Raw genomic sequence first — 25773 nt, 5'->3', positions numbered from 1 at the left:
CAGCTTAAAATAATAGCGCATAATTCGGGTAACTATTTTACATAGTTCGGTAATCGAATTTTGGTATTTTTAACGAGTTGCAAGGGAATATTACCATTTGCAAGTTCCCAAGAGGGAAGTCTGCCCTAGGCAGACATCATCTTGTTTTCCCGTTGACATTGTTAGCGCCTGTCCGAGTGATCTGAAACACAAGTTATATAAGTTGTATAAGATATATTTTCAATAATATATTTGTTATTAATGTCTCTTTGGCGTGAACCTTGTTCCGTGTAAAAAATTATAAAATTTAAAAAAAAACTTGTTTGAAAAAAAGGTTCGATTTTTTATATTTTCGACATGTTTTTCGTAAAAAAAATAGTTTATTAATAAACTTCTTATTACTTTTATAGGTTTACGCGAAAGCTATAACAGTTATTTTGAATTATCCATAAACTGAAGTTGATCCTATTAGAAGTTTTGAGTTCTCATGTCAACGGACTTGACAAACATGGTTTCGAGAAAAATGCGTTTAAAGTTTCGGGTATTATTAAAACATAATTTTCTCATAGTTACAGTTAATTGCTGGCTAATCTGCTATTTTCGATTCATAAAACATTCCTCTTCCACTTTTACTTTTGTATACCTAGAAGATTGTGTTTTCCTCATTTGGATGCGTGGGCTTTTCCGAAAAGAAAGGAATTTTTGCACGCTTTGATATCTGAGCGTGCCGAATGTTCGGACGACCATCTGCGCTAATCTGCGTTTATTTATAGTGAGTTTAATGTTACAGCAAAATTTTCGAAGGTAGATTTTTGTCGGGTAATTTGAACCATGTCGTGCAAGGTGAACCACTTCATTAATCTTGCAAAAAAATAATTTTTATCGTGTTTTAAGGGGTAACGCCACCCCTGAGGCCCTAAAGTTATATCTAAGTTTGGGAATTTTTTGTGGGCAAATAAATAGCTTTATTTAAAAAAACATAAACCGCTTTATTGTACACATACTTAACTATAAAAAAAATATTTTTATTAGTCATAATTGTTCAAAATGGCGGCGTACTGGCTCACTTCCGCAATCGACTTTTTCCGAAGATGTGATTTTGCTATTCATTTGCCCACAAAAAATTCCCAAACTTAGATATAACTTTTGGGTCTCAGGGGTGGCGTTACCCCTTAAGGCGTTAATAATAAATCTTTGAGGTATTAATAATAATAAGGTTAAGGTGTTAATAATAAAATAGTCTATAATAATTATTAATTGCAATTTATTACAAATTGTAATTTTTATAACATTGTCATATAAAAATGTATAAAACATATTTAAAACTTTTTTATTAATGTAATAATATATACTCATAATAATATAAACTTTTTATTCATAAACTTTACTTATAAAATAAAATGTATTTAAGAAAGGAAACTATCTCGACTTGTCCAACATCACTATTTTTACCTTTTTATCGTATAAAATAAAAATGTACACCATATATAATACTTGCTAAGTATACCACACTAAAGTTCTATCTTAGTTTTACATGCAATAAAAAGCGATTAAGAATCGGTTAAGTAGCTTAACTGCAAAATAAAAGTTTATATACTAACTTACGCTGTATGCGGTACACGCCAAATTTTCAATTTGTTATTTAACGACACGTTGTGCTACGCTGCCACTTTGTATGTTAGATTATGGAGCCGGCAGCTAGTAATTCCACTGCTGTCCGCTATAGATTGTAACACTTAATATTTTAGATATAGCGGCCGTGGTTCTATTTATAAGAGTATACCTTACCCAAACTTCCTCTATATTGTACAATAACATATTTTAAAATTTAAATAATTTATTTATATTATCAGCAATTACATGCATTAAAAATATACATATTTTAGCCTAAGGGATAGTATATTGATAGTGTCGATAATTTCTTAGTAACGACCAGTATATTAATTAAACTAAATTTAATTTAATTTAAATATTTAATTTAATGAAAAATTTTACAATTAGTGATTTCTTCTAATGAAAATATAAGGTAATAAGAATATACTTTTACGCTTATTTAGTTATTTCGCCAAAAACTAAAGAAGATCAATATGAATCGACAAGGTGTGTCCCTATGATGTAAGAAAGGCGCGAACGGCAATCAAATCAGTCGAATCAGGCAAATCAATCAAATTGATGAACAATAACCCTAGATCGGTAAACTTTATCTTTTGAAAGAAATGAACATTACTTTTTCAACCGCCAGGCGCGTATTTCTTTCTATAGCAAGCGATCGAAGACACGATTAGATCTAGAATAAGTCAGTCCGATTTAACAAGCGTGAATGTAGCGTGTGTATATAGGGCAAAGGCTCCGCTTCCATTTCCCACTGGCCTACTAAAATCGACGTGTGCTTGCGACGTTGCTCGAAATAGCATCGCCATTTGAAAAGCATCAGCTAGTCGCTCCAGTAAATTAGGAACGGCAGCGAGAACGAAAGAGCCAAAATAAAAAGAACATATGGACTAAATCGACGAAAGCCGGAGATTACAACTGATCGATATTAAATGAATAAATCGAATGCTGATCTTTTTCTGGTTTAATGGTTATTTATTATGTTGAGAACGTAAAAAGAAATGCGTCCAAGAAATGCAAGCCTCTGAAGTAATAACAGAACAAAATGCTCTTGGATTTCCTGTTTTAGTTTTTGCATAATGCATGTTCTTAATAGGTGGAATAATTAACCAGGGATACTGTGATCTCATCAATAAAATCCTATAATAAAATACTAAAGACGTGAATAACAATTATAACAATTTTCCTTCGATATATAATCAGGAATAATTCTTACACATTTTTATTTTATATATATCTCTCGTATTTATACTACGTACACTGCCGGCCAAAAAAAAATTGATTATACATACCATATATAAAATTTAAAAATATTCCAGTATTACAGAAACACTTAAAGTCTGATTCATGTCTTACTTAATACTTTTTTTAATACTTTAACTTTTGAAAGTAAATAGTCATTATATTTAATACAGTTGTGGTTAACATAGTATCGTTTAATTTCAAAAAATGAACTACGGTCATAAAGCCTTTTTTCAAAAACTGAACTGTGGATTCTTTTTGAAGATGAGTAGAAGAGAAAAAATCCTTCCTTCAGAAAAAATGAATAAACTTGTAGCTAGATTAGTAAAAAAAAAGTGATTAAATGTAAGGACTGCTACTTTAACGAAAAAAATGTCTAATATTCTTTTCATCTTGTAAAAAATATTTTTCTAAAACTTTCAAACATTTTATATAATTTTTTCATTATAAAACAATGAATAAAATAACAAAAATATATTAAATTATAATACATAAGTTTAATTTCATGTCATATAGTAAACATTTTCAATTAATGGTCTTAAACTTTTGACTGGCAGTGTATATCTATAGGCAGAATATTTAAAAATCACCAGATGATTTTTCAATTACAAATTCTTCGGTCAATCATTAGAGTTGATTTTTCCTCAGCGCAAAAACAAGATATCAACAATTTTGAAATAATAAAGGGTTAAAGTAAACTTTCTAATTTTTTAGAAGCGAATAAAGCTTTACTAGAGCCAAATGGATAGCAAAGCTACATTCTTTATTTAACTTTTGGATTTAATTTAAGAGAATTTTTTTATGTATTATTATAAAGATGTATGATGCAAAAAATGGTAAACTGCAAGATGCGATGATCTCTCTTAAGATTTTTGTGGAGAGAATATTCTAAATTGGTTAAAAAAAATCTATCATTACAAAAACGTCCGACAGTTTTGGAACATTCTGTATCTATACATATATCCTTTGTTCATCCCACATTTACACATGAAATCCAATCCTGGAAAAAAGGTCTTAATATATTAATCGGATGTACTTGGAATCACGTTTGCGCGCTGCATGCACAAGTACAATTCATTCTATGTAAATCTGTTGTAACATTAGCTTCTGTGGGAGTGTTTCCTTGTTTCGTCCTTGATGTCGCGGCGAATCATAATATAGAGAAATCGTTATTGCGTGTAGATGCAGCACTATAACGCATCGCGTCTGATTCACGTCGCGAAAGAGTGAAGAGGAGAGGAGACGCAGGTACCATCTTGCGTAACAGCTCTGTTGTTCCGCGCTGTAGCAACATTGCGTGGCGTTGATGCAACATTCAAAAATATCTGCGTTGTATACTGCAACGGCGATCGCGTATGTACGTTAATGTGCATCATGTGCGCGCAAGTAAATTTGCATGGGAGTCACGTCGAGCATTATTATTGCCTATGACACTCAAGGCAATATTTTCGGCGTCGACACAAACATGTTGTCGTTTTCAAGGCTTCTTTGAAACGAGTAGCTCCAAGCAAGCAGATGGAGTTAGATCATCCACACCGACTGGCGGAAAGACCATAAGCTCACGCTCTTATCGCCTTCGGCTCGGGCGGCAAACTTCACACTCGTCTGAAAAACGCTACTTTCGCCCCTTGGTGCACAATATACTATTTACTAATGTTTATTTCAAAACAATGATGACGCAACTTTTCGATTCTTCTTCGAAGATAATTAACAAGAAGATATCGTATTCTGAAAGTAAGAGAAGAGAAAATCACGTGCATGAACAATTGCGCAATCATAAATTTTCATAACTTTCACTTATTTGCGTTGATTAATTTGGTACATATATTTCGTAATTATCCTTCATCTTATAAGTAATTATTTTTACGAGTTCCATCTTCTTATCAAACACACAAGCTATGGAGTGTACGTGTAGATAAATACTTAACTGCTATTTTTATTTCTTCAATTTCTCTCTCTCTCTCTCTCTCTCTCTCTCTCTCTCTCTCTCTCTCTCTCTCTCTCTCTCTCTCTCTCTCTCTCTCTCTCATCAGTGTTTCGATATTTTTCGATAATGTTATCAATCTCTCGATGTTCTGATCTCACTAATAGCAATCATAAATCATTATACAGATTGCACAATATCTGGGCACTAATAAAGGGATTCATTATGCAATTGTTTACCCAAAACCAGCGGATGTTAATAAATCGCCTATTTTCACGACGAGATTACGTCACTGGACTGAAAATTTTTATGGCGCGTTTCAGCAGAGCACAGCAATTCGCATCTTTGCATCACTTGGTCATCTGTGTAAGCTCGCCGTAATATAGGCGACATCTTCGCCCCTCTTCTTCTTCTTTTTCTTGGTAATAATAATGGCACTCGATTCCTAGCCGGGTTCGATACGGATACCATCAAAATCGAATAATATTTGAGTACAAATGTCGGATGCAACTCTAATCAGATGCAAGATATGAAGTCGGATATGTGTGTTTGCAGTGATAAACTCAAGTTCATAGGTTTGTTAAGCCCAAAAGATTGTGTGGCATCTTTGCCTCGTCTTCGGCCGCATGTACGAACGTCGTTCGGCTACTTTGAACGAATGGGTGGGAGATCGACATCTCCCGCCGAAGCATCGTCGGTAGTGGCGGCGGCCGCGCCGCGCGTCTCTCGTCAGTCAAATCGCGATCGTCGTTGCGCGATCATTCGACACGTTTTATATAAATCTCGGCACGCGCGGATCGACCAGCGTACGAAACTAAATCACATCGAGAAGTAAGCGAATAAGACTGGCGGACTTTATTCCGGTTATGCGCTCTCTGCGACGATATTCTCTGACTTTATATCTTTTTCACATATATATACACAAAAAGAAATATAAAACATAAATTAGTGATTTAACTCATAATAAACAAACTGATAATTGTCCAAGATTGTTTATATAAAGCGGTATTAATTCTTTTCAAACGGTGATTTATATATTAAACAAATAAAATTCCGAATTATCCTAAATTAAAACGAAAAGTTACATTTATATAATATCTTTCACCCATTGTATCTCTAAACTCAACTAAAATGTTTTTATATGCATTTATAAATCACGCTCTATACACTAGAACTGAATTAACTTTCTGTAGGAAGAAACGCGGCTAAATATACATACCAATGTGTGTTGTGTGAGATACGTGTGAAGGATTTATATAAATATAAATCCCAGCTCTTTCTTCTGGTTTGAATTATAATATCGAGATATGTGAGAATAATATTGATTATTATACATCGTATGTGTGTGCACTATATGTAGAATAGATAACAAGTTTGCATCAACAAAACTTTTACAATGTTTTATTATAATATTATAATAAAACATTTTAACGTTAAAACGTTTTAGAAATTTATTTGTCGTTTCTTTGTTTAAAAGTTTAAAACTTATATTTTTCTTAAGTTTCAAATTAAAACGAAAAAGAAGAGCATTGTAAGATTCTTTCATTAAAATTCTGCGTTTTTTCTTAAACACGTATTATTGAAGCTTCTCTCTACACATATGTCTGTCACATCTCCTTCCATCCGTAGAAACAGGCTTAAACAACGGCGCGGTGCGTAATATCGGATTTGCGAAGAAGAGAGGGAGGAAAGATAACTTTAGTGATACTCGCACTAAGACATCAAAGACATTATCAACTTCATTGATGATGGAGCGATTGATGCTGCTGGCCTTTCTAGCTACCGTAGCATTATGTCACGAGCCATTTCAAGTGATCTTTGAATGGAAGTCGATTGACTTCGAGTGGCCTTCAGACGAGGAGCGACAATATGCTATAACGCGCGGCGATTACATACCGGCAAACAACTTCATCACATCTGTGAAATTCTGGAAGGACAAAATGTATTTGACGTTACCGCGATGGAAAGACGGTGTACCTGTGACGCTGAGCGTTACATCGGCGAAACCGATCAATGGCATAACGGCGCCCAAGTTGGAGGCTTTTCCTAACTGGCCCATGCAGAAGCTGGGTGACTGCACGGCATTCCAACTGGTCCACAGCATAGAGATTGATCCTAAGGGTCGCATGTGGGTACTCGATACCGGACGACCCACGTCTCTCAGGGAATCCAAAGCCGACTGCTCGCCGCGCCTTGTTATTCTCGACCTCGAGGACAACGGCAAGATCCTTCGTTCTTACCAGTTCCCTGAACACGTGGCACGTCGCACAAACGCGTACCTCAATGACATTGTTCTCAATCACGAGGACGGCAGCATGGCATATATCACCGACACTGGCACTACTGATCCCGGCATCATTGTGTACTCGTTAAAGGATAACAACTCGTGGAAGGTCCGACACGATTCTATGAAGGCCAAATCAGAGGCGGTCGGATTCATGGTAGCGAAGACGCATGTAATCAATCCAGTACATGTGGACGGCATAGCACTTTCACCAGCGAGCAGTCGCGACAGGTATTCTCAGATCAGTATTTTTTTGCACGAGATATAATCGATTTCTTTTTGCAAAGTTATCAGGACCAAATGTCTCCTTTTTTATGAAATTTTCTCTCATTTTCCGTTATTCCAATTGCACATTTGCAAAATGAAAATATTGCATGTCTCTCATTCATGATCAAGTGACAAATATAAGAGGAAGAGCAGCGCAAGAAGAAAACATCACTTTACGAGGATAATAGTGTTTCCACAAAATGGAGAATATTAATCCAAAAGTGTGCCACACTTTATTATAAGAGTGATGGACTCCACTCTCTTAAAGCCAATCAGTAAAAAATTGCTGACTGAATTAGTAAAACAGTGACCGACAATCAGTAAGTATTTACTGATTTTTAGTGGACATACTCCCACCTTGCTCCTTCATAAAGTTAGGTTATAATGCGTTCATGTAATAACGTTATGCGCGATCGCGAGTCAATCGGAATCTTTGCTTTTGCTGCATGACATTCTTTTTTTGTTTTCCGAGCAACGAGCATTCCATGCCACATATCAATTAAGAAAACGAAGATTCTTCTCTTTGTTCCGTCTGCAGATATTATGTGAATGAAGTGTGAACATACTCTCTACAGTACAATCAGTGTATTATTTACTGAAAAGCAGTGAATGTTCACTGATAAACATATGTTATAAGTATACCATTGAAAATAATTCAGTGATTGACTTATCACTGTTTTCAGTGACAATACACTGATTGTACTTTAGAGAGCTGTGTGTTGCCCGAAAGTTGCTATTGTATCAAATAGAAAATGGTTGCTATTACTTTGCCTTTTGTTTGATGACAATGCTTTAAGAATATTTGTTCACTTATTAATTGCTAGTTTTAATTTATATACGATTAAATATGGACAAAAATGCAGCAAACAAAAAGCAACTCTATTTACAACTATATGACTCATATTTGTCATGGCATGCTTTGTTATCTGGGAACATGGGATCCCACTAAACAAAGAAGCGAAAAATCAGCAATGCTTTTATAACATTCTATTTTCTTTTTCATTCTCACTTTTATTCATTTCCCTCTCCTCATCATTATCTTCTCTTATATATAAAATCTGGTCTTCTAAAAAAAGTTCTCACAGTTCTCATATTTTTCAAAAATTGAAATTATTAAAATCTTCTGTAACTGACACTATTTATTCAAACTTAATACTTTCCTGTAAATTTTCTATCGAAATTTTATGTTTATGTAAGATTTTCTAACGAATAACAATCGAATCTGTTTCAGACAAGTCTATTATTCGCCTTTGTCTTCTTTTCATCTGTACTCAATTCCGGTGTCCGCTCTGAAGAACAACGTGACGAATATCGATCGATACGTGAGGGAACTTGGACGGAAGTCTTCGCAAACGGACGGCATGGCGATGTCGTCCACTGGCGTGCTTTACTTCGGTCTATTAGCTGACGATGCCATCTCCATGTGGGATACTAAGAATATAGCATCCTTCACCGTCGGTCAACGAGTCATATCGCGCGATCACGTACTGACACAGTGGCCCGACAGTTTCGCCTTTGACGAAGACGGCAATTTTTGGTGTGTCACCAATATGCTGCAAAACTTCTTAAACAATCGCGTTGACATTAACGTACCCAACTACCGTCTCATTCGATCACGCGTAGGTGTTAAAAATTATCAATATTACGAAAATGGCACAGCACCCGAATTACCAGATTTCACCGCCGGCGCTGATTCCGTCAGACTTGTACTTGCTGCGCTACTACCCACCATTTTGATACTTATCGCGAAATAACTACTTTGCAAGAAAATCCTTTTAAAGGTATGTACATTTCGTATACAAAGAAACAATTTACGAATTCACATTAAAACAGTCGATCATATTAACTCTAAACGCGTGTATTGCTTTTTCTTACGGCTTATTCAGAAATTGAAAAAACGCAGGATTATGACATCAGTAGGCAAACACTATGAGAGAGATTCAGCTTATCACACAAAAATATGTGAACGATTACTCGTATATTATTGCCAAAATCAAAAAATTTTATTTATTTTGGTTTGAAAGATTTTATTAGGTATATTCGCATATAGGGGAGACCGGAGCAAACTCGACACGATTTTTTTAAAGGCAATTTTCAACAATTAATTAAAATTTTCAAGCAAATTTAATGGTACACATTTAAAGAGTGTTCCTTCAGGTACAAAAAAATTGCTTAAAGAAAATTTGCTGTACGTCGCTTAGTTTTGCCCCCAGAAAAGGAAAAGTGACGCGAAGACAAATTTTCAAATTAAAAAAAGCCGGGGCAAACTCGACACTTTGCCTGATCGACACAATTTGATCTGGAACTTATTTTTTATTGTCTGAAACTAAACATACATTGTTTATCGTGTATTTAGAAAGTACAAAAATTCGGAATTAAGTAAAACAATCATTGGAAATAATGAGAACAAAATTGTTGAACATTCAATTATTTTCATCTAAGCTCATGTCTGAAAAACAATTTATGCAAGTAAATTCGCGATTAGATGTGCGGACACATTTGTCATGGGCCATATAGCTGCATGACAAGCATCATTTGTTATTAGGAGCCGATAAAACGGTGTGGTGTCGACTTTGCCCCGAACGTCGTTTTTCACTTTTGTTACTCCAAAAATATAAAAATTTTGAAAATATGCAAAAACTATTATTGGATTCGTATAAAGCATCGAATTTCCCATCAAAATCACTTACCGGTAGATTCGCAAGAGTAAAACTCGATGAAAGAGTAGAAATTTTCGAGAGATCAGAAAAATTACTTTTCCCCATCAAAAACGCTTATATCGCGCTAAAAATTACATCATAAGTATCATAACTCAGAATATCACCAAATTCCGTTGATAATACTGGCACATAAAGACGTATTTACAGTAGGAAAGGCAAGTTTCTACGATAGATTTAAATTGGCAAAAAGCCTATACGGATACGAATCCTGTATGTTTCTGTCCGCATTCTGTACGCATCAAATGCTGACGGTATCTATCCGTAATTGCGGATACCGCATCCATCTGCATCTTCGCGACGACGCCGCTAGGCGGCGCATGATGGAAAGCGTTTCTCACATTTAAAATACAACCAGCCGTAATATATAAGCAGGCGTTCTGTCAGGCGACAACCAGAAAAATTACAGTGTCGTAACTAAAGGAATCCCTTCTCCTGGCGTTTAAAGGTAGAATCTACCTGATAACTACAAACCTCCCACAATGTACATGTATTTGCAGTAATAAGAAATGAATAAAATGCATTTGCAGTTAGAAACGGATAGAGCGGGCAAATCATAATTGCATGCAAATGCAGATAGATATCCTGCCTGGTTTTGCAATCAGATGCGGATAGACATTCAAAATTGGCTACGTATAAAAACGAATAGGATTCATAATTCGTCTGCGCATAGGTTCAGATAGAAGTTCCGTTCCGTTAGGAATCAGTTAGATGCAGTAGCCTTCCTCACCGTATTTGCGTACACAGTCTTATAGAATCTGCAACACTTTTCATCTGCTTCTATCCGTAATTGCAGGGAAAGAAACGCATAGTAAAACAGTCAGAAACGGATAGAATGCACGTTCTATCCGTTTCTAACGGTAATTTTTACCAGGGTAGTGTCGAGTTTGCCCCGGTCTCTCCCCTACTATTATTCAATATAAACATATATTAATACACGGTTGGAACTGTTACTGTCACAAAAACATTGAAAAGGAATAAGCATGAATTGAGATTGGAATTGAATGTGGTATTCGCTAAAGCATCAAAATGATTTCTTTTCCTTTCTAAACAATCTAGATTGGATCTGTCAAAATGCCTTCAACTATCTGTTAGATTATTGATAGGTTATTTATTGCAAGATTTCTTGTGTATTACCTACAACTTTTCTTCGTTTTAAGTAAGACTTCTCAAATAATTAATATATTAAACTTTTTAACAAAGTGATAGATTTTTTCTTAATCGATTTCATCGAAACGACATCAGCTGTTTCCAAATAAAAACAATATGGCAATCACTACTTAGTATTAGAAACTTAGAATAATTGATAATGGAATTGAATAATTTTATGTTAGATAATAACATAAAAGTGTATCTTATAATCTTTTAAAACATACACAAAATTTTTAATTTTTACAATAATATGAAAATAATCGCCTACTGTTATATGTGACACGCGATGTAATATTTTAATGAAATAAAGTAGACAACTGTCCTTGCGTAAGACTTTATTTCACACAGAGCAAGTAATATGAATCGAAGATGTATTCGCTTCAAGAAATGGCTGAGAACTGTTTTTACAGTTCAAGGGACATTTTCTCTTAAAAGAAATAGGTAGAATTTTCGTTGAAATAATAACCAACAACACGACGCGTTCTAATATACTCAGAAGTAGTGATATTAATTGGTACAAATTCTTAGAAGAAAAAGTAAAGACAGAAAGATTCATATATGGTGCAAAGATCCGTTTGAATAGGATTAATTTTTGCAACTGATCACAGATCGAAAATTCAGGAACAAAAAAGATAAATGACGCATAAGATAAGAGTTTAGACAAATAACGAGATTAAGATTTATTAAGATATTAATTAAGGCATTGTTTGTTTGGAAAATATATAAGTACAATTGAATTCTTCTATTTTAAATTCCTTCTGTAAGTTTCTCTAAGTTTCATCTGTTCTAAATCGACCCTCTCTCCCTACACATACACACACATAAAAGCTAGCCAAGTCTATCAAGTCATATAGGGACGGCGTCAAGTTGTTCAGCGCCTGTACGCAATATTTAAATCTGCGTCTTATATATGTATATAAAAAAATCATTAATATATTCTGAATAATTTTGTAGTGTATTCTGCTTTTGTTGTAAATTGTTTACTTATTACTCTCTGAAAGATATAAATTCAGTCGTTTACAAAAGAGTATTTAAATTGGCAGAATCTTTCTGCAGTCATTTTAAAAGTTTACGAAACTTTCTCAACTCATCTTATTACTAATTACAAAAAATAGACTAATTTAGAATTTTAGAAGATAGTTTAAAAGATTACAAGAAAGGTTATCAATAGCCAAACTAAAAAATTCTTTGAAATAAACTAAATAGCTAAATAAGTTTTTCTTTTTTTCTGAAAATTTCTGCTATGTTTTTATCTAAATTAACTGTCTATATTATTTAAAAATATTGTTCATATTACGTCTTCACGCACTAATTATTACTTATTTGTTTAAAATTTGAATTTTTTTTTTAAATTAGACTTGATCTCTCAAAATGGAAGATTAATTGAAAATATCAGAAACATTTGACTCTCCACCATCACGTACATTTCTATGCAAGTCTCGAAAGAATCGTTCAATTTAAAAGAAAATAGATATCATAAAAGAAAAAAAAAGAAGATTATTGAGAGAATCCGAACATCGAGAATTGCAAGACACACATCAATGTATAATACATTCAGTCTTACTGGGATTAAGACATTTTCTTTCGAAGAATTTCGGAATGCATAAAAGAGTTACGAATCATAATTGCTTATAGCATCGGTAATATAGCATCATGGTACTGCACAATTCAGTGAGCCGCGACTTTTATGCATTTCGAAATTAATCGAAATATCTTAATCTCATTGTACACAACATGCACGACAACATAAGCCTAAACAAATGGTACCGCCATGCCTAATTTGCTTAGAGTGTTATGCCGTCTCTAGAGACAGATTCTACAAAGTATCTGCTACATATTTTGTCGGCAAAATATAGATTTGATATAGGTTCTGACATATCAGATGCTATTGGCAGAATGCTAACAGAATTATAGCAGAGCTTGTTGTAAAATATGATGGCAGATTGATGACAGAAATCAAGCAAACTTTGATATATTTACTACAGTTATACAAGTTTTACATAGAATTGATAGTAGAGATAGTGCATAATCTGCATGCCAAGTTATATCAGCAGCTCTGCCGACGAGCTTAATGCGAATGCCAGTTGATACCAATTTACTAGCAATGTCTTATTTCTGATTCGAATTTGTTGCAAATCTACTGGTATACTACGGATAGTTAGTTTACTTACTGAGAGCCATTTTTTTCTAAACTAAGTTTTTCCTGCGCTGTTCTCTCATCTGTACAATCGCACAATTCCTATATGATTACGTAACTATACTGGAGACACGCATGATACCTTCTGTTTTTCACTTATATTTCCATATTTTAAATTAATTGCATACGCAACATTTTCACTTAGCGCATGTGCCATTAGAATAAAAATGGGGATTCATGGGAAAATTTAGAATAGAGAAAATGTTTGGAAATGCAATGAAGATCTATGAAATTCAATGTATTGTATAATGAACAATACCTTGAACAGCTGAAAAAAATTAACTATATTAAAGCAGTATTAAAATTACTTTCAAACATTTCTACAATTAAATAATTATTTTGTAGCAAAAAGGAGCGTTTTTATTATTTATTATATTCAAAATCAAATTTTTAATTTATATGCCAGAATGCATACTTAGAGTTAATCAGCGATTTTTTGCTCAACTTTTAATGATTTTTACACAATTTCTATAAATTGTATATAACTCCGTATTAAGTCAAACTTCTGATCAAAGCGTGTCCAAACATCGCAATTTTGATAAGCGAATTTGCAAACGTATTAGAAAACTGAACGCATAGTTTTATTTTTATTAAACAGCTGTCAGCGGTTTATCGGGTATACATTGAGCGAATGAGCAACGAATGTGAATGCTCAGACGTTCGCATTTGTGTTCGTTGTGGGTACATTTTTCTGTTCATTTTGAACATTCACATTTAGTCAAATTTGGCATTTCTCGGCGTAAAGCAAATGTAAAAACGCCGAATGGTGCAATAATATTACAAGTTTTATTATAATTACTAGTTTAACAAAAGAAGAGAAAGAAAAAAAGACAGACGATAATGAATGATATTGTCGATTACACTACGAATGGATTCAAAGGCGAACAATAGATTCATTACATTCCCATCAACCTTGTGCACGAATTTTCCTTGATGTAACGTTTTACGAATAAATCGGTCCGAACGCGAATCGAACACTAACGAACCTTGAACGCAAGCATTCTGTTTGCGTTCATTACAGTCCATCTGCTGAATTTTAACGGCAAAAATTCACATTCTCTGTTCGTTCACTTGACACTATATACCCACTTATCGGCATCTTCTATGAAATACTTATCACAGAAAGATGTTAATAAAAACATAAATAAAAAAAATTCATTATAAATTAATCTATTTATAATATATTAGTATTAATATATGTATATGTACATCTCAATTAATATATTTTTAACATCTTCTAGATCCTGAATCAATCCTAAAAAGAATTTTCATTTGGCTCATTATTTAATTTTTATGTTAAATCTCCATGTATGTATGTATAAAATATTTATTAATATCATTATCATTATCATTATCATTATCATTATCATTATTAATTATTATAATTATTATTGTGATTATTATTATTAATAGAAATTCAATACAAGGAAAATTCCAAATAAAGTATTTATTTCATAACACGCCGACCTTGTTTTATTCTCTGTCATAAATAAATACATTCTAGGATGCATCACGATGCTGTTCGCCAATGGAATGTTTCATACGCTTTTACCGAATGAGTCACGCCTCGTTTTTCTCACTGGGAGATTCAATTCATTACATTGTAAATAAGGTCGCGTGCGTTACCAGCGTTAATAAGAGACACTTTTCCTTAGCACGAGAACTTTGTCCAAGATCTCAGTCACCGAATCTAGCTAATGAGTGCATTGTGCGAGCCCCTCGGTCGAATCTAAACGTAGATGCGATCTATGTTCCCAGTTTTATAATTTCATTTCCTGAATGGTGGCGGTTCGGGCCTATAAAAGAGCAGTCCTACTAACATACGTGCGTGCGTACGGAGTGCGTACATATTCTCGCATAAAAGTGGAACAGTGCACATACTGCGAGGACAATTGTGGGAAGCCATCTCTTCAATTCTTTCAAATCCCTTTTACGGCGTATGTTGGTCGTGTAAAAATAGCCGAGTGCTTGATGCGATCAACGTAGATACGTAGATGCACAAAGAATCCATTTCCATAACTGTTATTAACAAGTCTTATAGCGCGTGCGCACGATAACGAGGGAATGAACTAAGAAATTTTATCTAACTGTATATATTGCGACAAAAGGTGTATCTAAAAATAATTAAATCACCGAAACATTAGTGTTCTCTACTTTGTATACTTTTCTTCAATATTTTATTGAATAATATTTACGATTTAATTCGGTATTTTTTTAATATAAAAATATATGTATATAAATATAATTATATATGAACTATACCTTTTTTTCTCTTGTATAATCTCTGTCCATATAATTATAGGAAAAATAATAAAAATGATTTAAAAAATAATTTTAAAAATCACTTTTACATTGTTTTTTTACGAAAAGTAAAATTTCGATTAGATTATACAATAATCTATACTGTATAATCATATTTTATGTATGATTATTATATTTATATGTATGTGATTAGTGTTTTTTTCTCATTTCCTCAAACTTTACTTCTTATATAAAAACAATGCAAAAATTATTCTTTTAATAATTTATATTATTTTTCCTAATTATACAGACTGAGATTATACAAAAGAAAGAAAAAAGATACATTTTGTATATAATTATATATATTTTTATATAAAACATTTTTTACCGTGAACCTTTTTTTATTCTGTCGTAATTTAAGCAATATATAATACAACCTTGTTGCACTTCCTTTTTATTCCAAATTATCAATATGAAATACTATAATATTACTAGGGCAACCGAAATATATATACGAATATAATATATACGAACCGAAAAGCGGTTATCTTTTTTTATATTGTAGTGTCAAAGTATTTATTAATATAGCATAATTATAATATAATAAATGAGTCTCGAATTTGACAAGATTCGCACAACTAATTCGCGCAGTGCACGTCGATCTCAGCTTCTTTTCTCTTTCACCGCACGATAGGCCAGTCATATTAGACATCGAATCGTCCAATTAATCTTTTCAGGTTGCAACCACCATGAATCGCTTTGATTTGAGGTGTTATAAGTGGGATTTATTTTGCTTCGCAAAATTAGCGCGGAATAAAAAGTTATTAACAATATTATCAACAAAAAACGCAATTTTTTTAATTTTTTCTCAAATATCTCGAAAACTAAGCAAGATAGGGTAACTAACTATACGTACCTTTTTTGTAGAGCGTAAAATTATCTACAATAATGATCTGAACAACATTGATCGTCAAGTCAGTCGTTTAGCTTGCACGCGCCGTCAAACTCCGAGACTCGGATCCCAAAAACCCTCGATTTCATCGTTTTCTTGATGTTGCGCCGGTCATATTTTCCCGTCATTTAAAATAGAATTAAAAATCCCCAAAAAATCACACATCATCTGAGAACTACAAAGAATACTTTTCATGGTGCAACCGATTTTTTAGAACCTTTTTCTTTAGTTTGTAGCTATGTAAGCAAAAAATTTTGATTTTTTGGATTAGTCTTAGTTTTTCGCTATTTTCAGGCCTTAGAATTCATTTGAGACGAATTTTATCATATGCATCTTGTCGTGGACAAAATTTGCAACAAAAAAGGACCCTTGTATTTTTTTCATACGACGAACGTTGATTTTTTTATTGACGCGCAAAGTTAAGCGTTATCTGACCTGTGCGCAATATTGGATAACTTTGCGCGTCAATAAAAAAATCAGCGTTTATCGTACGAAAAAAAACAAGGGTCCTCTTTTGTTGCAAATTTCGTCCACAACAAGATGCATACGATAAAATTCGTCTCAAATAAATTCTAAGGCTTGAAAACAGCAAAAAACTAAAACTATTTAAAAAAATCAAAATTTTTTGCTTACATAGCTACAAACTAAAGAAAAAGGGTTTAAAAAATCGGTTGCATCATGAAAAGTATTCTTTGTAGTTCTCAGATGATGTGTGATTTTTGGGGGATTTTTAATTCCATTTTAAATGACGGAAAAAAATCACCGTCGCAACATTTAAAAAACGATGAAATCGAGGGTTTTCGGGATCTGAGTTTCGGACTTTGACGGCGCGTGCAAGCTAAACGACTGACTTAACGATCAATGTTGTTCAGATCATTATTGTAGATAATTTTTCGCTCTACAAAAAAGGTACGTATAGTTAGTTACCCTATCTTGCTTAGTTTTCGAGATATTTGAGAAAAAATAAAAAAAATCGTGTTTTTTGTTCATTATATTGTTAATAACATTTTAATCCGCGTTAATTTTGCGAAGCAAAATAAATCCCACTTATAGCACCTCAAATCAAAGCGATTCATGGTGGTTGCAACCTGGGAAGATTAATTGGGCGATTCGATGTCTAATATGACTGGCCTACGAGAATAACTCCTCGATCTTAATTCCGTAATCATTATGATTCGATATATTAAATAAAAAAGGACACGTCGGTAATACATAAACAACAGATATCGGTGACTCTACAATTATACATGTAAACAGCTAGCATATGTTTGGCCAACCTTGGTTTAGATTTAGAGTCAAAATATCCTATAATATGCTAAGAACAGAAAACTCGTTATTTCTTTCGTTTGTTTTGGCATTTAGCTACCGATGTGCCGATCCCTATCGTATGTCATATGTATGTGTTTTTTTAGTTAATTTAGTTAATTTTTAAAAATTTTTTTTGTGTTTCTTAAAAATGCAATAGTACTAATTAATAAATATAAAAACAAAAATACAATATAAACAATCTTTTATTAAGTTAAATTTATTCTACTTCGCCATTATACATATACCTATATAAATGATTTCAATATCTGAAAATTTGTGGAAAAAAGTAATTTTTTAAGAGCATTTTTTCACTTTATAAAGCATATTTTAGGTGCTTAAAACGGTTTTTTTAAATATATGTTTGATTATCCTACATATTACCATTCCTATGACCAATTTTCCCTCCTTTGCAGCAGCGGATAATACACGAGAAAGATGAGGCAATTTGCATGTTGTAAGGCGATAAAATTTTTTTCAACAACATCACGCACTTGTCAAAAGATTTGGCATGACTCAGAAGAAAGGATTGCATAACCTATTTGCGTTTAGTGTCATACCTGTTTCACCTTGGAGTCTCTATTCACACAATTACCTCGTTATGGAAAACACAGCCTCTCGATACGCATATACCTCTCTCTACTCACACGCATCATACATGAACATAATGTAATGCTCCGTAAGCAAACGGAAATGTGCTCATGACATCACGCAACTTTTATTGCAAAAATGTCAACGTGTATAAATATGTTCATTACAAGAGCAAAACTTATTCTAAATTATTAAAAATTTTCTAAATTTGTTTATCGAAATTATTGTAAAATTTCACTTTCCTTTGTTTCAATTTATTTCACCCGAGATTACAATTTACTCTTGAAGTAGGGGATGATAAACTAAATTTCTTAGGTTTTAAACATAACAATTATAAAAAAAACAAGAATGTTTTAAAGTTCAATTGGTTCCACAAACCCATTCTCAGGTCGCTATCTCAATTACATGTTGCAGCATCCTATGGTCCCAAAAGAGAGGCACAATAATGGGCATGGTGGATATAAAGCATTCTTAATTGTCACACCCTAAGTTTTATTTCAAAAATATTAAATTCATAATAGACACAATGCTATAAAATGATTATCCGCTATCCTTTCTTTTTAATACGATTAATACTAGAATTAAATCACTTCTAAATAAACATAATTGAGACAGAACAATATCACATCCATCATTAATAATACTGAAAATAGGTCTTGGTTTACGATTCCTTATGTCGCAAGTATTTCAGAGAGAAATTCCTTCTTTAATTCTAACAAACTTAGTTTCAAAAAAATAGAAACTGGGAGAATTTTCCAGATATTCCAATTTTTTGTTTTTTTACTCCATTTGTTTAAATAAATTATTATAAAAATTTTGAGTAATTTCTTTTTAAAATATGATCAAAATAGCGTATTTTATATTAAATAAATTTTTTTCTTAGACATTGTCTAATAGGCGAAAAATTCATGAAAATCTTGCAGTCCTCATTTTGCGCAGGCTCTATTTCGGAAACATTACATTTATTATAGAAACGCTCTTATATGGGTATAGTACTAGTATAGAGCCATCAGAAATAAAAAGGTCGAAGTTTGACCCCTCGCGAATTGGCGTGGAATGCCCCACATATAGTAATGCGCCTGCGCATAAGCCTGCATCTTATTACATTTATATTTTACTCTTTATTAATTGTCCAGCGGCGAGTCGTTCAAGGACCGTGAACGTGTTTGGACGTGTTTCATCCAGAAAAATTTTTGAAGATTGATGACGCAGTTTGTCGCTTTTGTTGCGTTTTTGTTTCGATAAACCGATTTTGTATTACACTGTCGAATTGAATAATGGCCTGTGCTGCCAGAGAAGGAAATAAAGCCGGTCAATAAGCAGAAGAAGATTAATTGTCAAGGCAAAGGGATAGACCCCTCGGAGTGATCTAAAGTGCGTTATTTTATACAAATATCTTTTTATTTTGAAATGGCACGCAAGAATTCTCAACGTATCCTTTCTCACTTCTGTCAATTTCACATGATGGCGGAAAGAGCCTATAGGATCCGTAATTTCATTGTCTCAATCTTTTTATTTTTTTTCACCTTTCTCTTTTCTATGTATATACATGCGTATGCACATAACATTATACGTTTATGATTTTAAAAAACTGATTTCGAATTAATATATCTTCGCAAGATATGCATTTTTTTTAAACTTATATTATCTTTCTAAATAAATATATATTAATTGTAAACACAAATTAAGAATATAAAGGGTAAGAAAATATATATATTATTTGTGCTCGCGCATGTTGTGTGTGTATGCGAGCATGCATGCATGCGAGCGTGCGCGTGCGTGCGCGTACTACATATGTGTATATACATATACCATATAGGTATGTGTATAATAATGTAGCTTTTATGGGTAGGAACTTTTATTTTTTATAGACCCTATGTTTGTTAATAACTTATTTGGGATCTGACATGTGGGCAGAGTCTATCTATGACGTAGTTAATATGGCTGGCGATAGGTACCCGGGAAAAAAGAATTAGATCTGCCGAGATATGACCAGATCTGGTTCATCAGATCTGGCCAGATATATTTTGATCTGCAAATTGTCTCTATCTGGTCAGATCTCAACAGATATAACCAGATATAATTTGATCTGCCGAGATATAATTATTTACCGAATGTATCCAGATCTGCTCAGATATAATTAAAAATTATGAAGAAATGTAAAATGTTATAAAACCATAAATATATCAATTTAATTCGAAATTGTGTGCCACTTTATTATAAGCGTGCGATACAACTGATGATATAAGTTGTATCGTACACTTGATTTATATACCGTTCTTATACTATCGTTTGTCATATTTTAAATACGAGAAACGGATCTCATCGAATGCCATCTATCGGATGATCCGACATTTGCACAGGGTACAACAAAAAGGTCGGGACACTGAATTATTTCGGAAAGAGATGACGTTTTCGGAAGAAATGTTTTATACAAAAGTTGTAGGATACCAAGTTATCCATTATGTGGTGATATTGATTTGACCTTGAACAATCTTGGGAAAGTCACATCAAGGTCACATTGAGTTCGGGGACCCTTATTTTTTATGTCATATTCTTGTAACCCTTGTCGAGACGTTTTCAAAACGCTAAGATAAAGCTCTCTTTCGTTAAGGCTCCTGGTCCCTGAGCCGAGAACTCTGCGTTGACGGTGGCGACGTACCGTCGCGGCAGAAATAAGCACTCTCTCCAATGGAGAATTCTGTCCTTTGTGACATGTTGACAACCTATTTTGTCGTGCATGCTATTTCTTTATTATTCGCTCTGTACTTGTGCTCTAACGTTTAACGTATTCGTGAAAATCGTAAAATTGACCGAAAAGTAAGATTTGCATGCGGAAGGAACGTTTTCACCTCCTTTCGATAGTCGTTAAACGGCTGTTTTCCCGTATGTTTAGGCTTCGTTTTATGGCTGTTTGTTTATTGTCGAGGGAAAAGGATAGTTTTCGGTCAATTTCGGAAGTGTTCTGAAACGATCTATAGTGATGTTTTATTGAAATGTCTTTTTATTTGAAAATGGCATGCACGACAAAATTGGGTGTTTTCCTCGCCTCGATAGTAAGAATTCAATATGGCCGCGGTGACCATCCAGGAGCCTTAAGAATTTCCTGAAATATTTTAAATTTTGTCATGACATTTTTAATATAAAATATGAGATATCTCATGAAGTATTCACTTTTCGATAACTTTACTTTCATACTTTTATACGTAGAATAATGAAAGGAATCGAATAATAATATTAATTTTTATTAATCTTTACATTTGCAATTTTGCAAAATTAAATGCGTCTACAAAATGCAATCAAATTTTTTAAAATAATTTTTTTCTGTTTTTTTTACAACAAATGATTCTAGATCTTTTTGTTACACCCTGTTTAACCAGTAAATAATTCTTATTAATTAAAGTAAAAAATGTAAAGTCTCTAATAATTCTTATTCGAGTAATTATTTATGCAAGTCTCCAAATAAATTTAACAAAATTTTTAATGTAATCTAGCTATTAAATAATAATTAAATTGAGACTTTTTTCACTTTTGTTTATCCACCATCTGTAAGCTTACAATGTACGAAATAACTTATATTTCTGTGATTGTCTTTTGTATTTTAGATATAAGGCGAATTGATGAAAATGTCAGATGTAGTGTATTTTGGATCGCATTTGAGTATAGATATAGTTATATCTAAACAGATACAGTCAGATCTAGACTGTTTCGATGAAATTCAATCACAGTTATGGTTCGATCTTAGCAGATATGGTCCAATTTGAGCAGATATCCGATCTTAGCCGTCGAAGACCAGATTACACCCCATATATATAGTTATATGTAGTTATATATGAACATATATGACCAAATCTGTGCAGACATGAGAAGTCATATCTGAGCATATCTGACCAGATAAAATTTGATCTGCTGAGATATAATTTGATCTAGTCAGATCTAATCCTTTTTTCCCGGGTATCACTTTTAAAAACATTATTCTCGCTTCTGACACTCAATGTCGCTGGCATTAGAAAATATTTGTCGTTGGACATAAAGTGGACCATCGAGTAGAAATTTTATTGAAGGCGAGAGACTACTAAAGGCACAGCATATTATTTTATGTGGTAAAGATGGAGAAAGTGCGGAAAGTGATACCGTAAAAATATTAGCTCTCTGTTTACAAACATCAAATTTGAGACGAAAACCGCACGAAATAAAAGGAAAAATTCGTGGAAATGGTGAAATCGAAGCAATGCTATGTTCGTGTAAAGCAGGCCTTGGTGAAAAATGCAAACATATATTAGCTGTTTTGCTGCATTGCTACAAGTAAGTGTCTAACCTGTAAGTATAATATATAGAGACTGATCACGCATAATAGAATGTTTTACTTTCATGTTGTGAGTCACCTTTTTTGCGATTTTCAGGGCATTTATCCATGCCTTAAATTTTTCAATTTCTTCAAAATTGCCAAACATGTTTCTCACATAAACGGAGCACTCATTCCGCTTTGGAAAACGATGGAAACGCAATCGTGTATCTCTTAAAAATTTTGCTGTGCAGTTAAATACACAGCAATACATCCTTCTTTTTATTGAACGCGGTGAAAATTCAACACTTCCATTTTTACGACAAAATATCACGCGTGTATTGTATGTACAAGCACATGCTGCGTCGAGGAAAAGTATCACTTATTCAGAGCCTGTACTATTTCCCACAAGATGTCGTATCTTGATATGTCAAATCTAGAGTCCCTATATATATAGGGACTCTAGTCAGATCCCAATAGTGATGACTAAAATTTTTGTGTACCCTCTATTATCAACTGCAGTTACCAATTTTTTCGAGTCAGGATCGGGAAATGTAAATATTTTATTTATACAAACATAGAATTCTATACTCCGTCCAACGAGAGATTTGTGAGTAGATTGGACAAAAACTCGTCTGTCTCGCGCAGGTCTCCGCGCACAGAACATCTATACGCCACGCTCTAGGCCACTTTACCTCCACTTTACCTGCCTATGCGCACCAAGGAACCCCCACTTAAATTACAACTCAAATTCCTGGCCTCCAAATATCTGCTCAAAATTTTATCCATCACTGATCACCCTGTGAGGGAGACGCTGCACCGGTTGGCCAACTTTGTACAAGAGAACGCAAGTGACCTCGAATACTGCCAGGACAAAGGACCCCGCACACATCACAGGGAAAATTGGCCTCCCGTCGAATTTGCTGAAATTGTAGTATGATGTAGTTCATGTCGTCCTGATCAAAAGTCATAATGGGCCCGAGGTCAAAGAATGGACAATTTCCGAGATACGAGAGGTCAAAGGTCAATAATAGTGCGGCCCTTATTCGAAAATTCTATTCTTTGTGTATATCCGCACGTGAGCAGTGTTGTTGTGTGCGTATGTGCCGACGGAAGGCCAATTTTCCCTGTGATGTGTGCGGGGTCCTTTCCCTTGCTGAATTTGTTCCTTTACATAAGAAGTTTACAACCCTCTCTATATTCTGCCATAGCACCCCCACCTTTTCAGCAACTATATCAAACTATTCTCTACGCTCCCACACTATATATTTCAGCCGGATACCGACTTCCTTGATCTTATCGATAGAATCCCAAAATCAACCGTACAAAATATTTTTCTCCAAGCATTCGGCCCTATTATGCAGGGCTCTATTGTATTTTACACAGATGGTTCCAAGACTGACTCGGGCCTCTGGGTGGGGGCGTCGTGCTTTTCACCTCAGCTTCGTCGGAGCCTCATGTTTAAGCTCCCTCCCCGAGCCTCGGTCTATACAGCCGAGGCGTGGGCTATTTACAACGCAGTACTGCTCACTCTCGATTTGAACTTTTCTATGTTCACCATAGTCTCAGATTCCAAAAGTGTTCTCGAAGCCCTCTCCAATCCAGTGACTTGCCGCTCTAGATACTTGATTCCACTAATTAAAACAAAAATTATCGCAGCTCAGGAGCGCGGTAAAGAAATTCAATTCATATGGATCCCTTCTCATAAAGGCATTACGGAAAACGAAATTGCAGACAGTTTGGCTAGAAAAGCTATACATGAAGGATTGGACACTCCTTCATTCAAACTACCGCACACGGATCTATTCATTATACAAAGAGAAAAACTTGCTACCGAATTCCATAACTACCTCTTTAATAGAGCTCAACACAAGGGCAATCGCTTTTTTCGCACCATATACATCCATTCACCAAAACCGTGGTACTATAATAAACTGAGTTTGAAACGCGATGCTATAGTAACGATCCCTCGACTATGAGCGAACCACTATAATCTTAATCACAGCTTATACAGGAAAAACATAATCGATGATGGCTCATGCGCTTGTGGTGATCCAGTTCAAGATATTAATCATATGATTTTTTATTGTCCTCTAACGTTTAGATGGGCCGCGAGCCTGCGGCTCGCGGTACGTGCCCTCAAAGGTCCTCACTGCTTTGATATCTTTTCTATTTTAAAGAACCCAACGAACAAGATATGCCGACTAGTTATGGCCTTTTGTAAGGCGGCCGATTTAGCTTTGTAAATACGAGCGCTTCCCGCGCGTGCCTGACTCCCTCTCGACTCTCCCTAGATCCCCTCTCCTACCTTAGTACACAGAGCCCGTTCAAACACGGCTGACAACTCAAGCGAATAAGTCAATACGCATAACAGACAGTAGCTAGCCACTCAAAGTTCGTTATACAAACAGTGATCAAAACTGGCCATATTGTCCTCTGAAAAGAGGCAGGAGCCAAGAATATAAGAATAAGAAGTCCGCCTATGCGCAGAACCACTCTCAATCTTTCGTTGGACGGAGTATAATTCATATTGTAATTGTTTATAATTCAAGAAATTAAAAAAACTTTATTCATCTATAATCAAGATTATTAAGAGAAATTATACAAAATAATTATAATAATAAGTATATATTTACAACAATTCCTATTTTATTATGTCTTGATATATTTGTCTTCAAATTCGTATAACTTCAAATCATGTTCTGCCATGGAATATGTCTAAAATATGATATTTTTTATTATTATTATGGCTACGTTCGGGGAGCGCGCTATTAGCGCTATTGCATCATACTATCTTAATCGCTCATCAAGTGTAAAACAAGGATAGAATAAGCAAATAGCGCTAATAGCGCGCTCCCCAAATCCAGCCTATATTAGTTACTTTCTATTTACATCAAAACTCAAATAATTTTCACTTGTGACGTCATAACTCAGTTGAATGCACGTTCTTTTTGCATGCTGACAAGTGAGATTCAACTGAGTTTTTATTCACAATCAAGACCGTGTGCTTTAATAAATCTAATAGA

The 25773-nt window shown here is 34.0% G+C and overlaps 2 protein-coding genes across 11 annotated transcripts in view; one reads left to right on the top strand and one right to left on the bottom strand.

Annotated features, from left to right (window-relative positions):
* The window catches only part of Mocs2b (Molybdenum cofactor synthesis 2B), a 57254-nt gene that overhangs the window by 24685 nt on the left and 6796 nt on the right, over window positions 1-25773 (bottom strand). For 4 of the 10 annotated variants that reach the window (XM_071720570.1, XM_071720566.1, XM_071720567.1 and 1 more), the window contains exon 8: window positions 95-181. In XM_071720570.1, coding sequence (XP_071576671.1) covers window positions 137-181 — 45 coding nt within the window. In that variant the 3' untranslated portion in view covers window positions 95-136. Of the gene's footprint in view, window positions 1-94; window positions 182-25283; window positions 25466-25773 lie in introns of those variants that run through there. The other 6 variants (XR_011720628.1, XM_071720571.1, XM_071720564.1 and 3 more) reach the window with 2 other exon arrangements.
* On the top strand, window positions 5441-9153 carry LOC139781687 (dopaminechrome tautomerase). The gene is made up of 3 exons (XM_071720563.1): window positions 5441-5587; window positions 6386-7271; window positions 8539-9153. Exons 2-3 carry the CDS (start codon window positions 6502-6504, stop codon window positions 9059-9061), a joined length of 1293 nt encoding a protein of 430 aa, XP_071576664.1. The 5' UTR covers window positions 5441-5587; window positions 6386-6501; the 3' UTR covers window positions 9062-9153.

This window comes from Temnothorax nylanderi, unplaced genomic scaffold (genome assembly GCF_030848795.1).
Source record: "Temnothorax nylanderi isolate EJ_2023f unplaced genomic scaffold, tnyl_v1.0 TNYL_tig0355_pilon, whole genome shotgun sequence".
Lineage (NCBI taxonomy): Eukaryota > Metazoa > Arthropoda > Insecta > Hymenoptera > Formicidae > Temnothorax > Temnothorax nylanderi.
This window is presented reverse-complemented; position numbering and strand designations above follow the sequence as displayed.